Here is a 17,907-nt window from a genome sequence, read left to right as displayed (position 1 = left end):
CTGTTATGTAGCTTAGGTTAGATACAAAATGTTCACAACAAAGTTCCCCTGTAAATAAACCTATTTCTATTCTTAAAAACAACATATTTTTGTACTCTGTTATTGTTTTTGTGCTCCGTCTTTTTTTCCAGTCTAAAGAGCTCAAAAATATGAAAGTGATTTCGTAAGGAAGAAATGAGAACAGCTTTCACAGGTTTTTTTTCGCCATCTGTGTCCCATTGAGAAGATTTCCCTTCACTTCCTGTCCCATAGCCAAACAGGAAGTGAGAGGAAATACCTACAAATTAAGGGAATTCCTTGGGGACCCCCAGGTCACCAGAAATAGTGTCCCCATTGGAAGATTTCCCCTCTATTACTTTTCTGGGGACAACCCAAATCTTGGGTTTTCTTTTACTTTCACTTTAAATGATAATGGTAAACATGACAAATAGAGAGGGTGAATCTCCTTAACCGGGGGGGAGGGGGTGCACAGACAGCAATAAAAACCTAATAGGTGTTCTAATCCCTCTCCACTCTATCCACAACTAAACAAAAAGTTTTGCCTTTAGTTATACTTTAAGGAAGGGCACAGGTCACTGGAAATAGTGGCATTCAACAAAAGCCAGTAATGTTACCAAAGCCACTTCTGCTACATTTGGACACATATATCATTGAAGCTAAGGGTTCATGTGGACTTTTAGATTGGTAGCTATTTTAAATGGTTTTGGATCTTGCATGATAGTTATCAAACCTTGGTGGTAACAAGAGCCTATACAGAAAGATCTTGTTGTTAAAAATACAAATCTAAATTGCTAGTGATAACGTTTTGTGAGTGAGCATAATTTAAAACCTAGAGATAACAGAAAGGATAACAGGTTTTCAAGTGTGAGATCTTATAGAGTGCAAACAGTTTACGCAGCGCTTTACAATAGAAAAGGGAGACAGTACAGTTACAATAAATAAAATAAAATACAAAAGGGTTAAGTGGGCCCTGCTCATAAGAGCTTACAATCTAATAGGGTGGGGCAAGTGGTACAAAAGATTGTAACTGTGGGGGTGAGCTGATGGAAGTGATAATAGATTAGTTGGAGGTGTGATAGGCTTCCCTGAAGAGATGAGTTTTCAGGGATCGCCTAAAGGCAGCAAGGATAGGAGATAGCTTAATGTAGAAAGTTCCAGGGGATGGGAGAGGCTCTGGAGAAGTCCTGGAAGCAAGCATGGGAGGAGGAGACAAAGGAGCTTGAGAGCAGATCTTGAGAGGAGCAGAGAGGACAGTTTGGGTGATATTTGGAGACAAGGTTGATGATGTAGCTCGGAGCAGAGTTGTGAATGGCTTTGTATGTTGTTGTTAGTATTTTGAATTTAATTTGCTGGGCGAGCAGAAGCCAGTGTAGGGATTGGAGAAGAGGGATGGCAGACACTGAGCAGTTGGTAAGGTTGATGAGTCTGGCAGCAGCATTCATAATAGACTGAAGAGGGGATAGCCTGGAGAGGTAGGTTAGTACTGTCAAGGGCCCAGGCTGATCAGGGAGAGTCTCTTCTTTGTTCCAGGATGCCATTTCAGAAAAATAGAAGGGAGTCTCATTGGTCAGCACAGTCGCATGGTCCTGCTGACCATCATAGCTACTCATTGCATGGATTACAATGCTTACAGGCTTTGAGGTTATGGAGTGTACGATATACAGATTAAAGGGGTTGTATTCCCTTGTGTTTTTCACCTTAATGCATCCTATGTTTGTTATTTTAAAAAAAATAAAAAAAGTAGCTTTACAATCAATTTAACATCTGTAAAAGTAAATTTACCTTTTAAAACTAAATTTAAAGCTGAACATCAGGATAAGCAAATATTATCTACATACATGTGTATTCTTACTTGAATCTTTGTGTGCATTGTGTATTTCTTCCAGATCTGTGTAGTAATCCAGTTTGAAACTTTGTGTCTGTCAGGAGCTTCCTGTAACAAAGACCAATCACGGCTGCCCTCTTTCCTTGGGCAGGGTGACTGGTTTTGTCTCCACCCCCTTTTATAATTTTATGCAAGTAGCCTGTAGTGAGTGGGTTTGATGGGTACCTCCAACAGCGCTGCTCTCATACAAATTATGTACTGCACCGTGATGATGTCACTGCTACTTTTACTAAGCTAATACAGTATCTGGGCTTGGAAGGTATTTAGTGCACCCGGAGTGGATTTATATCCTTTGATGATTTTGAGTAATATAATTAAATAAAAGTTTTTGTGCCTGGAGTTCAGGTTTAAGAATGAGTCTTCCTCAGGGAATAACTATAGCATGTGTTGCTAGTGAGCATTGCACAGCTGCTATTTAATAGTTATCTTAAGGATTTATTTAATGTTTATTTAATTCCTGCGTAAATCTAAACTGACTAAATTAAATTAGGTTGTTGGTCAGTGCCAGAATATTCAAGCTAAACCATGTCTTGCTGTGACAGCAATTCAAACACTAGTCATCACTTATTTTGGTTCTCTGAAATTTCAGATTGCTGAAACATACTTATTGTTTTAAAACCACAAAAAAAAAACTGCTATTAATGTCACTTTTCTGTCTGCCACACTGTTTTCTGTGGACTCTGGTACTTCCGAAACCTGGAGGATGACCATTGCTGGAAAGCTGGAACCAATAATCCTAAGACTCTACAACAATCTAAACTACTACATTATTATTATCAGCGATAATGTTATAAAAACGACTTTCCTAAATGCAATGTTCCCTGTTTAGCGGAAAAATAACTTGACTCAAAGTTTACCCGTCCCGTAATAGGCAAGGTTGGAGATATTAGAAATAATGTTGAAAAACTGTTTTGGTTGGTAAGATGTGTAGGGCAAGAGTGTGGAGGGTCTGACAGTGGCAGCATGTGAAAGAAAGAAGTGTGAAGAGTATGATGGTAGGCAGTGTTTGCAGGACAGGAGTGTGCATTATAAAAATGGAGGGTACTAGGTGCAGGAGAGAATTGTGTAGGGGATGACGGTGGGCAGTATGTTCAGGAGAGGAGTGTGGATGGTATGGCAGTTGGCAGTATGTACAGAAGAGAAGTGTGTAGGGTATGATGGTGGGAAGTAATTGCATAAGAGGAATGCGGAGGGTATGATGGTGGGCAGTAAGTGCATTACAGTGTAATGGATGTGATTAGAGTATCAGGATAAAATGCCTTTTTCTATATACATATATTTGTGATTGCTACTATTTATGCTTATCAGCCTTGACTTTACTCAAAGATCTTGTTGTGAGCTCACCCCTCCCTTATTGTATAACTGGACTGTAAAGAGTTAAGAAGATTGTGCCTCCTGTCCAAAGGAAGTTACCCTGCATAGCTGTGATCAATTGTTACCCCCCTGTATGGACATAATCTAGCTTAAAGCTGTTTATACACTGTCACAATATTACGTATTGTGTATACCTTGCCTCGCGTGACACGAATGTCTTGCTGATATTATAAAAAAGCCATGAAACAATAAAAAAGCAGAAGTAACTTTACACTGAGCTGTCTGTGTCTCAGCGTGGATTATTTTCAGAGTGTGCACACTCCATATCGAAATCAATTTGGTCGGGTGGCAGATATAAATATTGCGGACGGTTCAGTGGTCCAATCCAAAACAGAGGAGTATGGGGGGCATGGCAAGGGCAAAATCTGCAGGAGTAAAGTGTGGAGAGGCAGTTTGTGCAGACAGGGCTTGCAGATGGTATGATGGATGGCAGTGTGTGCATAAATAGTGTGCGGAGGGTATGATGGTGGGCACTAAATGCAGGAGAGAAGTGCATAGGGGATGGCGGTGGGCATTATGAAGAGGAGAAGTGTAATGTTAGGCAGTATGTGCAGGAGAGGATGGTAGATGGTACAATGGAGGGCAGTATGTTCAGGAGAGAAGTGTATAGGGGATCACGGTGGGCAGTAGGTGCAGGGGCAACTGTAAGGGGTCAACAGTATGCACTGAAGGAGGCAGCAACTGAAGCTGGATACAGGGTCCATGTCAAGCCCAATCTAGTGCCAGCTGCAGAGACCAGGAATGAGGTGATCTACACCAGTGGTTCTCAACCTCAGTCCTCAAGTACCTCCAACGGGCCATGTTTTGGGACCTTCCCTTAGATAAAATAGCTCTTATCAACATCATATCATTGATATTGATTTACAGCAGCTGTGCAAAGTGAAGGAAAACCTGAAAACATGGCCCGTTAGGGGTACTTGAGGACCACAGTTGAGAACCACTGATCTACACTGCTAGCTGCTTTTAAGAGAAAATGTGCGTGGGAGGGACAGGAGCATACTGTCCAGTCTCAGAGGTCCTGTCAGGTAAGATGTAAGTCCCAAGAGTAGGTTTTCTGATTGGGAGGGATGTGTGGTGGGGACGTTGCGCTGGTAGGGTTAGGGTGATAAGAAGAGTCAGAAGAAGGGGTGAGTATATGGGAAGTCAGGCTGATTTACAGGAGGAGGGGCATTCAGAGTTTGGAGGCTGTCATTTGCAAGTCTGTAGCAGGAGCTGGTTCTGTGTTATGTGTGCGTGTCTTTCTGTTCCCTCGGTTTCATATTAATAAGGATTAAGAATTGACACCTTTAGATTAGAGAAGTCCCAATGGGGGAGATGTATTTAAGCTGGCGCACACAAAATTTGGTGCAGCTGTGCATAGTAACTAATCGGCTTTATTGTCAAAATGTAATTGGACAATCTGAAGTTAGAAGCTGCTTGGTTATTATGCACAGCTGCATCAGATTCTGCATGCGCCAGTTTTAGTAAATCTCCCCCACTGGATCATGTTGGGGTGTTTTGGTATTCATCTGCAATGGATTTTATTGGCCAATCACTATTGTTCCCTTGTAATATTTCCACCATTAAGGGCTGCCTACTTGGTGTGCACACATGCAGGCCTATACAATATGAATGCACATGCTTATGCACCAGTCATAAATGAAGAGTTTTGTAGCAGATAGCTTGTGACAGTGCACGCCACAAAAAGCCCCTTTTTATGGCACACACACATGCATAATCACTGTTATGAGGAGGGAGTAGGAGGTAAAGCCCCCTGAAATCCTAAAATGTACTCCCTTGCATATTCTTTATATAGCATTTACCATTGGTTCTTCTTCCATAGAAGGTGGCTACTAATAAAGATATAATGATTCTCCTTTTTCTCTTAGTGATGCCGGCTCTGCAGGTATTACCTCTGCTCAGAAATTTGAAAATAAAAGTACATTTTTATTCAGGTCCTATTCTTTCTTAGTCATCAGATGTACTGAGAGAAATATGGGGGCTGCAGTGCTTAAAACACAATGGGGTTGATTTACTAAAGGCAAATCCACTTTGCACTACAAGTGCACTTGGAAGTGTAGTCGCTCTAGATCTGAGGGGAAGATCTGAAATGAGGGGAAGCTCTGCTGATTTTATCATTGAATCCTGTACAAGCAAAAATGCTGTTTTTTATTTTCCTTGCATGTCCCCCTCAAATCTACAGCGACTGCACTTTCAAGTGCACTTGTAGTGCAAAGTTAATTTGCCTTTGGTAAATAACCACCCCTGTCATACTAATCCAATGGCTTCAAGTCACTGATCCAGTAAAGTATGCAGTAGGTGAAGTCAGAACTCCGTCCAGTCAGATATCCAAAAACCAATGGTCAAAACTCAACCAACAGTAAAGTCTCCTGTCTGCTGCACCTCCTCATTTAAACCAGTGTGAAAAGTTTTTTCTAGTCAGTGTCTGTAGAAGACTCAGGTCTTAGCGCAAAGCAATGTCAAAAATGATAAACAAACCAATGCTCACTTTGGCTCAGGCTCAATAGCCTTTAACAGTAAACGTGGAGCATAAAAAAATTAAGAGTTGAGCTAAAGAGAAAATATGCATGTATTGGCTAGGGTAGAAGTAAATGCAAACTCCAGGAAGGCAAGACAAGGATTAACAGCTCGATGTGTGGGCCTTGAATAAAGGCATAAGGGTTGGTTTATAAAGGTAAATAGGCTGTTGCACTTTGCAAAGAAATTTTCCCCAGAGCTTATAGAATTTGGTAAAATTTTACTTTACAAAGACTACCAAATTATGTGCACAGAAAATTTTAAAAGAATTGAATTTTTGCTTAAACATGATTGGATGAAGAAAGTCAGCAGAGCTTCACCTCATTCAGTAAGCTCTAGGGATAATTCCCTTTCAAAGTGAGCAGTCTTTCTGTCTTTAGTAAATCAAACCTCATAATGTGTCCACTAAGTGTATGGGCACTGCCCGGCAAAAGGAAGAGCCCCACTTCCAGAATTGACATCATCTGGGATGCTACCAAGTCCTATCCCTGGAAGTGATGTCACTCTGATTGCTGACAAGTGACTCCTGACAGATGATTCTGACATCTGCTGACAATTGACTATGACTTCTGAGTCCTGACAAGTGCCGCTGACACTGTATTGAATGAAGAGGAGCAGCATACAAGAAACCTGACTGTTGTTTGATGAAGAAGTGATGATACTGACCATTGTTTTTTTTAATACATAAATTAAGTTTGAAGGAAGAAGGATTTTCAGAAGAAGTACCCTATGTACAGTATCTGGCCCCAGTGAGATCCTATGTATTTCTCCCAGAAGAGGTTTTCTTTACATATGAATTAATACTGTACCAAGAGCCAAACTTTTATTGCCTTTGAGACTGGAAAAGCGGTGCCCATGGATGATGTGAAAGGTTTTAGCTGTAGTGTAAATACGGTTAATTTTAATGCTTAAAGACCATATACATGACAATATGTTTCTAACAATAAACAGGCATAGGGAAACATTTGAGCAGTGTGATTTGTCACATGGCTGCTATTTGTCCTGCATGACTTGGAAAACACGGTGCTTGCACATTAGCACAGGGGTCCATCCAGTGTAAGCAGTCCATCCATCCAGTGGTCCATCCAGTGATTTACTCAACAGCTAAAAACAATTTTCTATGGTTTTCAGACAGATGGCAAATATGCTAAGTATTTGTTTTTCATAAAATGCAACTTAGATCCGGCTTCTAAAGGCCTTTGATTCTTCATAGCATTGCTACTTCACATTCCTTAGCTGAATATCAGTCTCCTAATATAGGGATTTCCATTCTAAATAGAATACATAGGGGGTTAATTTACTAAAGGAAAATCCACTTTGCACTGTAGATCCGAGGGGGACATGCAAGGAAAATAAAAAACAGCATTTTAGCTTGCACATGATTTGATGATAAAATCAGCAGAGCTTCCCCTCATTTCAGATCTTCCCCTTAGATTTAGAGTGACTGCATTTCCAAGTGCACTTGCAGTGCAAAGTGGATTTGCCTTTCGTAAATATCCCCCATAGTTTTTCAAAGGCTTTTGAGATTTATATTTAAAAAAAAAGAAAGTATTGAAATAAAGTTATTAATGAGTGTTAATGTTTTGTAAAAAATGTTTTCTATGTGTAATTTGTAAGTGTCTTTTGCAAAAGCTATATTTCCTCATTATTTATCCAGGTACTGCCTTCTGCTTTGTAGTGCTACAAAATGGTTGAACATTATTTCTTCTTACATAGAAAGTGTATGGGTTGGACAACCCACTGAAAACAATGCATCCCCTCAGTAGCTAAAATGTTGACAACAGAAATCCATTCCAGACTTCACACATGCTCCCTTCTGCTGATAGACATCCCACCCTGATGGCCTCCACAGTGTACCTCTATGCAGTTCTTGACATCCTGCTCACCCCTCTCACCCCCCACTTTTATACCCTCCAGCACAAACTGCTTTGTACTTTGCTCCTGCATGCTCACTGCATGCTACTACTATGCCCACTGTCTACACATTCCTCTCCTTCACATACTGCCCACCATCATACCCTCCACAGTCCTTTCCTTCACATACTGCCCACCATCATACCCTCCACATTCCTATCCTTCACATACTGCCCACCATCATACCCTCCACAGTCCTTTCCTTCACATACTGCCCACCATCATACCCTCCACAGTCCTATCCTTCACATACTGCCCACCATCATACCCTCCACAGTACTCTCCTTCACATACTGCCCACCATCATACCCTCCACAGTACTCTCCTTCACATACTGCCCACCATCATACCCTCCACAGTCCTTTCCTTCACATACTGCCCACCATCATACCCTCCACAGTCCTATTCTTCACATACTGACCACCATCATACCCTCCACAGTCCTATTCTTCACATACAGACTACCATCATACCCTCCACAGTACTCTCCTTCACATACTGACCACCATCATACCCTCCACAGTCCTATTCTTCACATACTGACCACCATCATACCCTCCACAGTACTCTCCTTCACATACTGCCCACCATCATACCCTCCACAGTCCTCTCTTTCACATACTGACCACCATCATACCCTCCACAGTCATATCCTTCACATACTGCCCACCATCACACCCTCCACAGTACTCTCCTTCACATACTGCCCACCATCATACCCTCCACAGTACTCTCCTTCACATACTGCCCACCATCATACCCTCCACAGTCCTTTCCTTCACATACTGCCCACCATCATACCCTCCACAGTCCTATTCTTCACATACTGACCACCATCATACCCTCCACAGTCCTATTCTTCACATACGGACCACCATCATACCCTCCACAGTACTCTCCTTCACATACTGACCACCATCATACCCTCCACAGTCCTATTCTTCACATATTGACCACCATCATACCCTCCACAGTACTCTCCTTCACATACTGCCCACCATCATACCCTGCACAGCCCTTTACTTCACATACTGACCACCATCATACCCTCCACAGTCCTATCCTTCACTTACTGCCCACTATCATACCCTTCACAGTACTCTTCTTCACATACTGCCCACCATCATACCCTCCACAGTCCTCTCTTTCACATACTGACCACCATCATACCCTCCACAGTCATATCCTTCACATACTGCCCACCATCATGCCTTTCACACTCCTCCCCTAACCATCTTGCCCACTAAAGCAGTTCTTCAATATTATTTTTAATATTCCTATCCTTGTACGTTCTAGAATGGGCATAAAAGGTTTTGCTGGCAGGATCACCAGGTAATTAGTGGACAGTGCTTGGTATTATAGAAAAACAAACGGAGCACAATTATAAAGGTTTCCTGCCTGTATAACATATTTATTTTTTGTTGTTTACCCATAGCAATACATTAAGGGGGTTTCTGTTGTTACTTGTACCACACAGATATTCTTCATTCAAAAACACTATTGGGGTTGAACTTTATGTATTGTGATGGTTCCTACTCCACAATGATGGATTCTAATACAGGATTGTCAAAGTAACTGAACCATGGAATAATGTCTCTGGTCATGTACCATGCTCTGATTGGTATATTACTTAAAGGAGTTGTAAACCCTCCCCCCCCCCAGTGCCCCCTTTTACCTACCTGAACCCGATCTTTCCAGCGACAAGAACGAGCCCAGCAGTTACAGCCGCTGCCTATTGGATAGATAGCAGCAGGAGCCATTGGCTGCCGCTGCTGTCAATCCAGAAACACGGGAGCTGGGGGGAGGGGCCGAGTCCTGCTGTCTGTGTCAATGGACGCAGCAGCAGGACTTGGAAGTGCGCCCACACAAGTGCCCCATGGAATGTGGCTCTCAGTGGGGGCACTCGATGCGGGAAGGAGCCAGGAGCGCCGCTGTGGGTCCCCAGAAGAGGAGGATCGGGGCCGCTCTGTGCAAAACCCTTGCACAGAGGAGGTAAGTATAACATGTTTGTTCTATTAAAAAAGAAAAAAACAAACCCTTACAACCCCTTTAATTCATCCAATGGTTACATTTTTACTAATGATTTTTATTGAATTAAAGCAGTACTTACCCCAAAATCAAAACTGTAATATATTGCAACTTACCAATCATTACACGTGGTATATGCATCAGTTTTATTTTTATTTTGCTTTTTTTCCCTCTCTGTTTTAACCTGGTGATCTGGACAGTAGCACACCTCTTGTATTAGTGAGACAAAACTGGAGGAATGAGCAGAGGAGGCACAGCAGACAGCAGGATTGTCAGTCTGGGGGGGAGGGTAATTTTACAAGTAATAGAAGATTTAGAAGCGAGGCATAGAGATGTTTGTTATTAAAAAAAAAAAATTACCGCCTTGCTGACAACTGACCTAGTATAAATTTACTGTAGTTATAGATAATGCCAGGTAAAAACCCATAGTTTCCTACCAGGTTTTAGAACTGTCTTCCATTTTACTGGTTGAAATTTCTGTAAGAAGCAATGTAGATGTATCAGGTTTGTTGGGGTATGTTACCACACATTTGAATGGGCTGTCAAGGCACCACAACATGCCAAAAATCAGACGTGCACCATTATTTTCAATGCAGTACACCATAACACACAGTAATGAGTTATCATGTCTTGTAGTACCCTGGAACCACATTACATTAAATTGTTCATAATGGATTGCCATGTATTGCAGTAAATTGTGTATTATAATGCTGGTTACTGCAACACATAGGTAATGACTAAGCGCACGTGAAGTGTGTGAAACACATCTACCCAGCATTCTGATTCTTGTAGTTTAGGGATGTCCTAATAAAAAGGATTTTGATCTACAGTGGTGTGCGGCCATTTCTTCTATTCACATTGGTGTGGATGTGCCCTCAGTGAAATTAAGACCAGTTATATGCTAGTGACTTTTGGTTATTAGGATCCCAATGCAGAAAATTGTATTATCATTTATAGCTAATTGATTTTTTTAAATGATTTAAACTTTTCATTGATTTCTCTCCAGCTGCTTACCTCACGTAAAGGATGAATCTGTCGATGAATGAGACTTTCCCTGAAGAGTTGGACTTCTTAAACTATACTTATGAGTACTACGACTTGGATGAGGCACCATATGGTGCAACAGAGCCACAGGCACTCCATATAATATCTATTGTGATCTACTCGCTGGCATTCCTACTTGGGGTACCAGGAAACTCCATGGTTATCTGGTTCACTGGTTTCAAATGGGAGAAAACCGTCAGCACGATGTGGTTCCTCAATCTGGCCATTGCAGACCTAATCTTCGTGTTGTTTTTGCCTCTACACATTACATATGTGGCTACAAATTTCCACTGGCCTTTTGGGAAGATACTTTGCAAAGTCAATTCATTCATTGCCATTCTAAACATGTTTGCCAGCGTGTTTTTTCTCACTGTAATCTGCTTCGACCGTTATATCTTTTTGGCCTGTCCAAACTTTTCTCAGAAACATCGAACACTGGCCAAAGCTGTCATAGTGAGTGGGATGGTATGGACAACTGCCACCATTATTGCTAGTCCAGCTCTGTACTTTAGAGACATTGCAAAAGATACCCAGATGGCCACCATTTGCTATAATAATTTTCATGAGCATGATCATTCTGTTATCCTGAAGATTCACACATCCTTTACCTTAATAAGGTTTTTTATTGGATATCTTTTTCCTTTGCTAACAATGATAATATGTTATACAACCCTGACTATCAAATTGAAGATGCTAAACAAAAAAGCCAATAGCAAGTTCTTCTGGGTGGTCTTGGCTGTTGTGGTGGCGTTTTTCATCTGCTGGACTCCTTATCACATATTTAGTTTGCTGGAGTTAAAGATCCATCACAGTGATGAATATGGCGAATGGCTAAGAATTGGCATGCCTATTTCCACCAGTCTGGCCTTTATTAACAGCTGTATCAACCCGATCTTTTATGTCCTTATCAGTAAAGTGTTCAGGACACATTTAGAGGCCTCGCTTGCAGAAATATTTAAAAACACTTTACGGGACATGAAACAGACATCTACACGAAGTGAAAAGCTTGTGGACTCCGAAAACAATTCAACATACTGTGAAACAGTTTCCTAAAAAGTTCATAAATATATATATATATATATATATATACACACACACACACACACACAGTATATATAACCACAAGTAAAATACAGGGCTGAGTGAGTTTTCTTCTGTTCTCATGTCACTTCACTTCAGGAGAAATATTGGAAGATCTTATTACACACCCATGGATGTTTCCCTCAATAGGAGAAAAAAAACAGGTCATAAACGATTTCTTAGTCAACTATTATTTTAACTTAACATCCTTCATTTTAAAATAGATTGCTAAAACATTTTTTAAACCAAATGCAATCATTCTTTGTGGTTTTCACCACTAATCTGCATCATGTGAGAAAACCACCACAGAAGCTATTCCTGGCATTCACTGGTCCCTAATCTAATTGTGGTTTCTTCTTATAGATTCAATGGACAATACCATATTGGCTTCAAACTGAAAAAGTCCAAGTAGCAGTTATGTAGAAAGGGAGGCTTGGGCAGAAGAGGCATAGATGACTTTGTTATAAAGTGACCCTGGCTATTACTGAATATTCTACTTATCAAAGTATTTGGTTAATGCTGCATATGTTTTTTACTGCATGTTTGTTGGTGTGAAAAGATATCTTGATGTTAAAGGATCTGCAGAAGTCCGTACTGCAAGAGTTAACTGCTCGCTTAGGTCTAGGGCAGGGATCTCCAAACCTTCTAAACAAAGGCCCAGTTTACTGTCCTTCAGACTTTAGGGGGCTGGACTGTGGCCAGTGTGAGTAGAAAATGGGGGTAAACAATGCCTCATCGTGTGTGTGTGTGTGTGTGTGTGTGATATTGCCCCATTGTTGGTACCGTGGGAAGGAATTCTCCCATCATTGGTGTCAGTGGGAGGAATAGTGCCCCATCATTGCTGTCAGTGGGAAGAATAGTGACCCATCATTTGTGTCAGTGGAAGGAATAGTGACCCATCATTGGTGTCAGTGGAAGGAATAGTGACCCATCATTGGTGTCAGCGGAAGGAATAGTGCTCCATCATTGGTGTCAGAGGGAAGAATAGTGCTCCATCATTGGTGTCAGTGGGAAAAATTGTGTTCCATTACTGATGGTGGATGGAATAGTGCCCCATTATTGGTGTCAGTGGTAGGAATAGTGCCCTATTGTTGGTATCAGTGACAAGAATTATGTTCCATCATTGGTGCCAGTGAAAGGAATAGTGCACCATCATTGATGTCAGTGAAAAGAATAGTGCACCATCATTGGTGTCAATGGGAGAAATGGTGTCCCATCATTGGTGTCAGTGGGAAGAATAGTGCCCTCCCCATCATTGGTAGTGCCCTATTGTTGGTATCAATTACAGGAATTTTGCCATTGCTGGTGTCAGTGTGAGGAATAGTGCCTTGTATCAGTGGGAGGAATAGTGCCCCAAGGGCCAAATAAAGGCAAGCAAAGGGCCACATCCAACCTCTGGGCCAGAGTTTGGAGACCACTGGCCTAAGGAAACAATTAAAAAAAAGATTTAATTACCGGTCCTCCACTCCTCTCTGCTGCTAGACCAGCCCCCCTGCAGCATTTTCTCCAACATGCTTCAGGGTCTGACATCTTTAGGACCAAATCAGGGTCCATAGCCCTGCATTGGATGTGTTGATGCCTAGCAACAATCCACTGCCAAAGCGTAGGGGTGCGCCATCTGCTGGGGGAGTGGAAGATCAGGTAAGTAAAACTGTTTCCCCTCTCCCCTAGAGAAGACAAGCCCCACTTTGTGAGACCTTTTTTTTCCAGACCTGAGCTTTAAAGACCAAATTGCTTATTAGTGCAAACTGGGAGAATCTTTTTCCAAAGTCCATCCCCTGAGCTAGGTGGTATACTTGCCTTCACATTGCTCCCCTACTTCTGAGTTACAGAAGGTTACATGAACCCTCATACACAGAAGTACCTGGATTTTGCAGTGGCTGCAATGAAAGGTACGGAGGAGTGCTGTGAAGATATCAGTGGGTGGGCTTTTCAACACCCTGTTACTTTGACATGAATGGGCAAGGTGACATGGTCTCTTAAAAAGTTGAATTAAGTCGGTCGTAGACAGTATGAAACTTGGCCGGTTCCTGCTGAACCGGCCAGGATTCAAACCATGTATGGGCAGGCTGAATGTACCCAAATTGATTGACTGATCAACTTGGCTACAACCAGCTTGCCGGATTTTACATGTGATTATTGCTAGCAGCTGTTATAGCTACTAGCAATAATCACTGTGTTCTTTGCTTTGTAGCAAATAGCATACAGATTTTGCCAACATATGGATGCCTGCATCTGAACTCTCTAAAATAAGAAGCGCCACAATTATTAGTGTTATTTGGATAAGGTCAATAAACTCATGGGCAGTAACAAACATGGTTAATCACATACACTTGCATGCAGTGAAATTCCACTGTTACTATGGCTTACAGCACTTTGCACAGGAGATCAGTATCACTTTTCAAATGTTTAATGTTACATGATATTATTTGTGTAGCATGAAACATATTTGACATTAGTAAAATAATATATATAACAAGGGATAAATGATGACTACCGTACCTAACATTTAAAGGCCTATTATATAAAATGAATGTATTTTAAAAGCAATGTTTATTCCTTAGGTAAGCTTATCAGCTACAAAATTGCAGTGAAGTTTTCTTTTGCATTTAACCAATAGAGAAGAAAATGTATTGCCAGTATGTAACTCGGGAATCACCATAGCACATTATGGTAAATAGTTGTTTAATAGAAATCACATGTTGAAAGCAACAGTGCCACCTGCAGGTGAAAGTGTATCTAAAGCCAAATTTTTGTTAAAGTTGTGTTTATTGCTGGCTGTGTAACTGTTGGGGAGATTTACCTACTGTATTTGAGTCTAGGGGGCCGATTTACTATTTAAGGAGTAAAAAAATACCCAATCACATGTAAGGAGAAATTCTAAAAAAACTGTCTTTTTGTTTGCAAATGGTCAGCAGAGCTTTACCTCATTCACTTAGCTATTCACTGCTTCCCTTGAAAAGTAGTAATTCAGTTTGCTAAGTGAACAGCCAATACTCCTCTAGTAAATTGACCCCTGAAAGAGAAATTGAATAAAACATTTCGAGTTGTGACAATTGTTTGGGACTTCCTTTAATTTTTGAGAGATGTCTATAGGACAAGCAGTGAAAATAATTTTCCCCAATAGGACACAGATAGCAAACCTTCCCTAACCAGACACAGATGGTAAAAAATCCTGACAATAGTTTAATCATTCAAAACTTAACCACTTGCCACCCAGGCCAATTCTGACATTTCTCTCCTACATGTAAAAATCATCAATTTTTTGCTAGAAAATTACATAGAACCCCCAAACATTACATATGTTTTTTTAGACCCTAGAGATTACAATGGTGGTTGTTGCAACTTTTTATCTCGCACGGTATTTGCGCTGCAATTTTTCGAACGTGTTTTTTTTTGGGAAAAAAAACAGTTTTGTGCTTTAAATAAAACAAAACAGTAAAGTTAGCCCAATGTTTTTGCATACTGTGAAAGATGAAGTTACACCGAGTAAATAGATACCTAACATGTCACGCTTCAAATTTGCACACGCTTGTGGAATGGCGCTAAAGTTCGGTACTTAAAAATCCCCATAGGCGACGCTTGACATTTTTTTTACTGGTTACATGTTTTGAGTTACAGAGGAGGTCTAGGGACAAAATTATTGCTCTCGCTCCAGCGCTCGCATCAATACCTCACATGTATGGTCTGAACACCGTTTTCATATGTGGGCAGGACTTACGTATGCGTTCACTTCTGCGTGCAAGCACATGGAGACAGGGACGCTTTAAAAAAATTTTTTTTTTTTTTTATTGTTAATTTCACTTTTTTTTTAGTTTGACACATTTTTGAAAAAAAAAAAAAATTGATCACTTTTATTCCTATTACAAGGAATGTAAACATCCCTTGTAGCAGGAAAATGACATGACAGGTCCTCTTTACAGTGAGATATGGGGTCAATAAGACCCCACATCTCACCACTAGGCTGGGAAGCCTGAAATAAAAAAAAAATTAAACTGATCACGGCTTCCCAGCCGAGGCGGTGCTGTTTTTTTTAATGCAGAGGCCGGGCGTGACGTTATAACATAGCGCCCAGCCTCCGACGATTATAGAGGCTCTGGCAACCATCTGGTCCACCGGAAATCTCTATGATCAACATCCGGGGCCAATAGATACTGTCTCCGACTCACCGATCATATCGGTGAGTGGGTAGAAGTAGAGCCACTATGATCATTCTTATGGTGTAGGGAATCGACGGCTGAAAACAGAAATATCTGAATGATGTCTGTAGCTACAGGCATCATTCAGATATCCCCGCTCAAAGTCCATCACCTCATATAACGGTGGGCGGGCTGCAACAGGTTAAAGTGGTTGTAAGCCCTTAGATATACCCAGCGAAGTGACTAACCTCAGACGATATACAGAGAAGAAACAAATCTTCCTACATAAGTTGTACCTGTTTATCTGCAGTCTTCTTTTCATTGAAAGTGCAGAATTTATAACACTTGTCTGAGAGTTTAGAAAAAAAAAAGGGGGGGGGCGGAGATCTGAAACTACAAGCTGCAGAAATCAGTGTCCTGCCCCTGTCACCTTTTTTTCTCTTGGTGTCAGGAAAACTTAGCAGACGTGATTTATGCTAATAGCAGAAGAACAAAGCAGAAGAACAAAGCAGAAGAACAAAGCAGCAGACAGAATTGGCACTTAAGTGATCTTAATTAAGACAAGTAGACACTATAGAGGTTTACATCCACTTTAAAACAGTTTTGGGGCTTATACTTTAAGTATCTAAAAATTAGTAGGTTTGACTTTATGATTATAAAAGCTATAGCTATAAATCATAATTTTATTGAGAATATATTTTGAGGGAACTACATACAGTACACAGACTAAGGAATGCCATCAAACAGGGTGTAGCATTAGATTGTTTTTGTTGTGTAATGATTGCATACATTTCATGTCAGCTTTTGCTTATGTGTTTGCTATAATAAGAGGTGTAACATGCCTAAATAAAATGGCATATTTATTTTGTTGCGAAAGCACAGTAAGTAAAATATGGGGGAAATTCAAATAATAAAAAAAAATGTATCAAGAAACTACCGTAGGTTTGTGAATATGGTGTGCGTTTTTTAAATGCTTAAATAAAATAAATTTTCTTCATATACTAGCTTAAAATTATTCCTGGTCTTCCATTTAACAACAAAGAGAACTGCAATAAGTAGTTTTATTAGTGCTCTAGTCTAACGGGCAACCTTAGCCAACACTTAATTTCTCAATTTTGGTTAGAAAGGAGCTGTGTTTAAAAACAGGGATGCTCAAAGTTTGAAAGAGCGAGGGCAACTTAAAGGCCATTTTTTTTTCTAATAAAAATATCAACCATGTTATACTTACTTGCTCTGTGCAACACAGCAGCCTGTTCCTCTTCTGGGGTGCCCTGCCATCACACCTGGCTCCTCCCCTTCATCAGATGCCCCCACAGAAAGCTGGTTTCCATGGGGGGGGGTACCGTGCGGGCACCCGAGTCCTGCTGCTGCGTCCATCGACAAAGACAGAAGGACTCAGCACTACCCCTGGATTTGATTGACAGCAGCGGGAGCCAATAACCTTGATACTTTACAATCACTTTAACCAGTTCCTGACCGGCTCATGCATATATACTGCAGCACAATGGCGCCGCTGGGCGAAACCCCGTACGGCGCTCGATCCTGCCGGCAGGGGGCGCGCACGACGATCGGATTCGTTCCAGAACCGATCATTCTTCAGGTCCAGGCCAATGATTTCTGGCCTGGACCTGCTGATCGGTTCTGGCGAATGAAATGCTTCCCCTGCCTGTAAGTGTAAACACTGGCAGGGGAAGTGATGTCATCTCCTCTCCTGGAATTCTTTTCGGTGCCAGAGGAGAGAATACATCTAACTGAGTTGCACCAACACTACACTAACACCAGTACACATAGGCACACTTTTCACCCCTGAGCAAACCCCCCAGTTAACCCCTTCACTCCCTGTCACAGTGTCACCAAGTGCAGTTTTTAGATTTTTCACTGATCACTGCATTGGTGTCACTTGTGACTCTAATCAGCATTAGGGCA

General features: G+C 41.2%; 1 protein-coding gene across 3 annotated transcripts in view; it reads left to right on the top strand.

The window, feature by feature from the left end:
* The window catches only part of CMKLR2 (chemerin chemokine-like receptor 2), a 68,448-nt gene extending 51,495 nt beyond the window's left edge, over positions 1-16,953 (top strand). For all 3 annotated transcript variants that reach the window (XM_073633374.1, XM_073633375.1, XM_073633376.1), the window contains one exon: positions 10,725-16,953. In XM_073633374.1, the coding sequence (XP_073489475.1) occupies positions 10,745-11,815 (1,071 nt within the window). In that variant the 5' untranslated portion in view covers positions 10,725-10,744 and the 3' untranslated portion in view covers positions 11,816-16,953. The remainder of the gene's footprint in view (positions 1-10,724) is intronic.
* The last annotated feature ends 954 nt before the right edge of the window (positions 16,954-17,907 follow it).

The sequence above is a fragment of the Aquarana catesbeiana genome, linkage group LG06 (genome assembly GCF_042186555.1).
Source record: "Aquarana catesbeiana isolate 2022-GZ linkage group LG06, ASM4218655v1, whole genome shotgun sequence".
Taxonomy (NCBI): domain Eukaryota; kingdom Metazoa; phylum Chordata; class Amphibia; order Anura; family Ranidae; genus Aquarana; species Aquarana catesbeiana.
The sequence above is the reverse complement of the archived record's forward strand: the minus strand, read 5'-3'. Positions and strand labels throughout refer to the sequence as shown.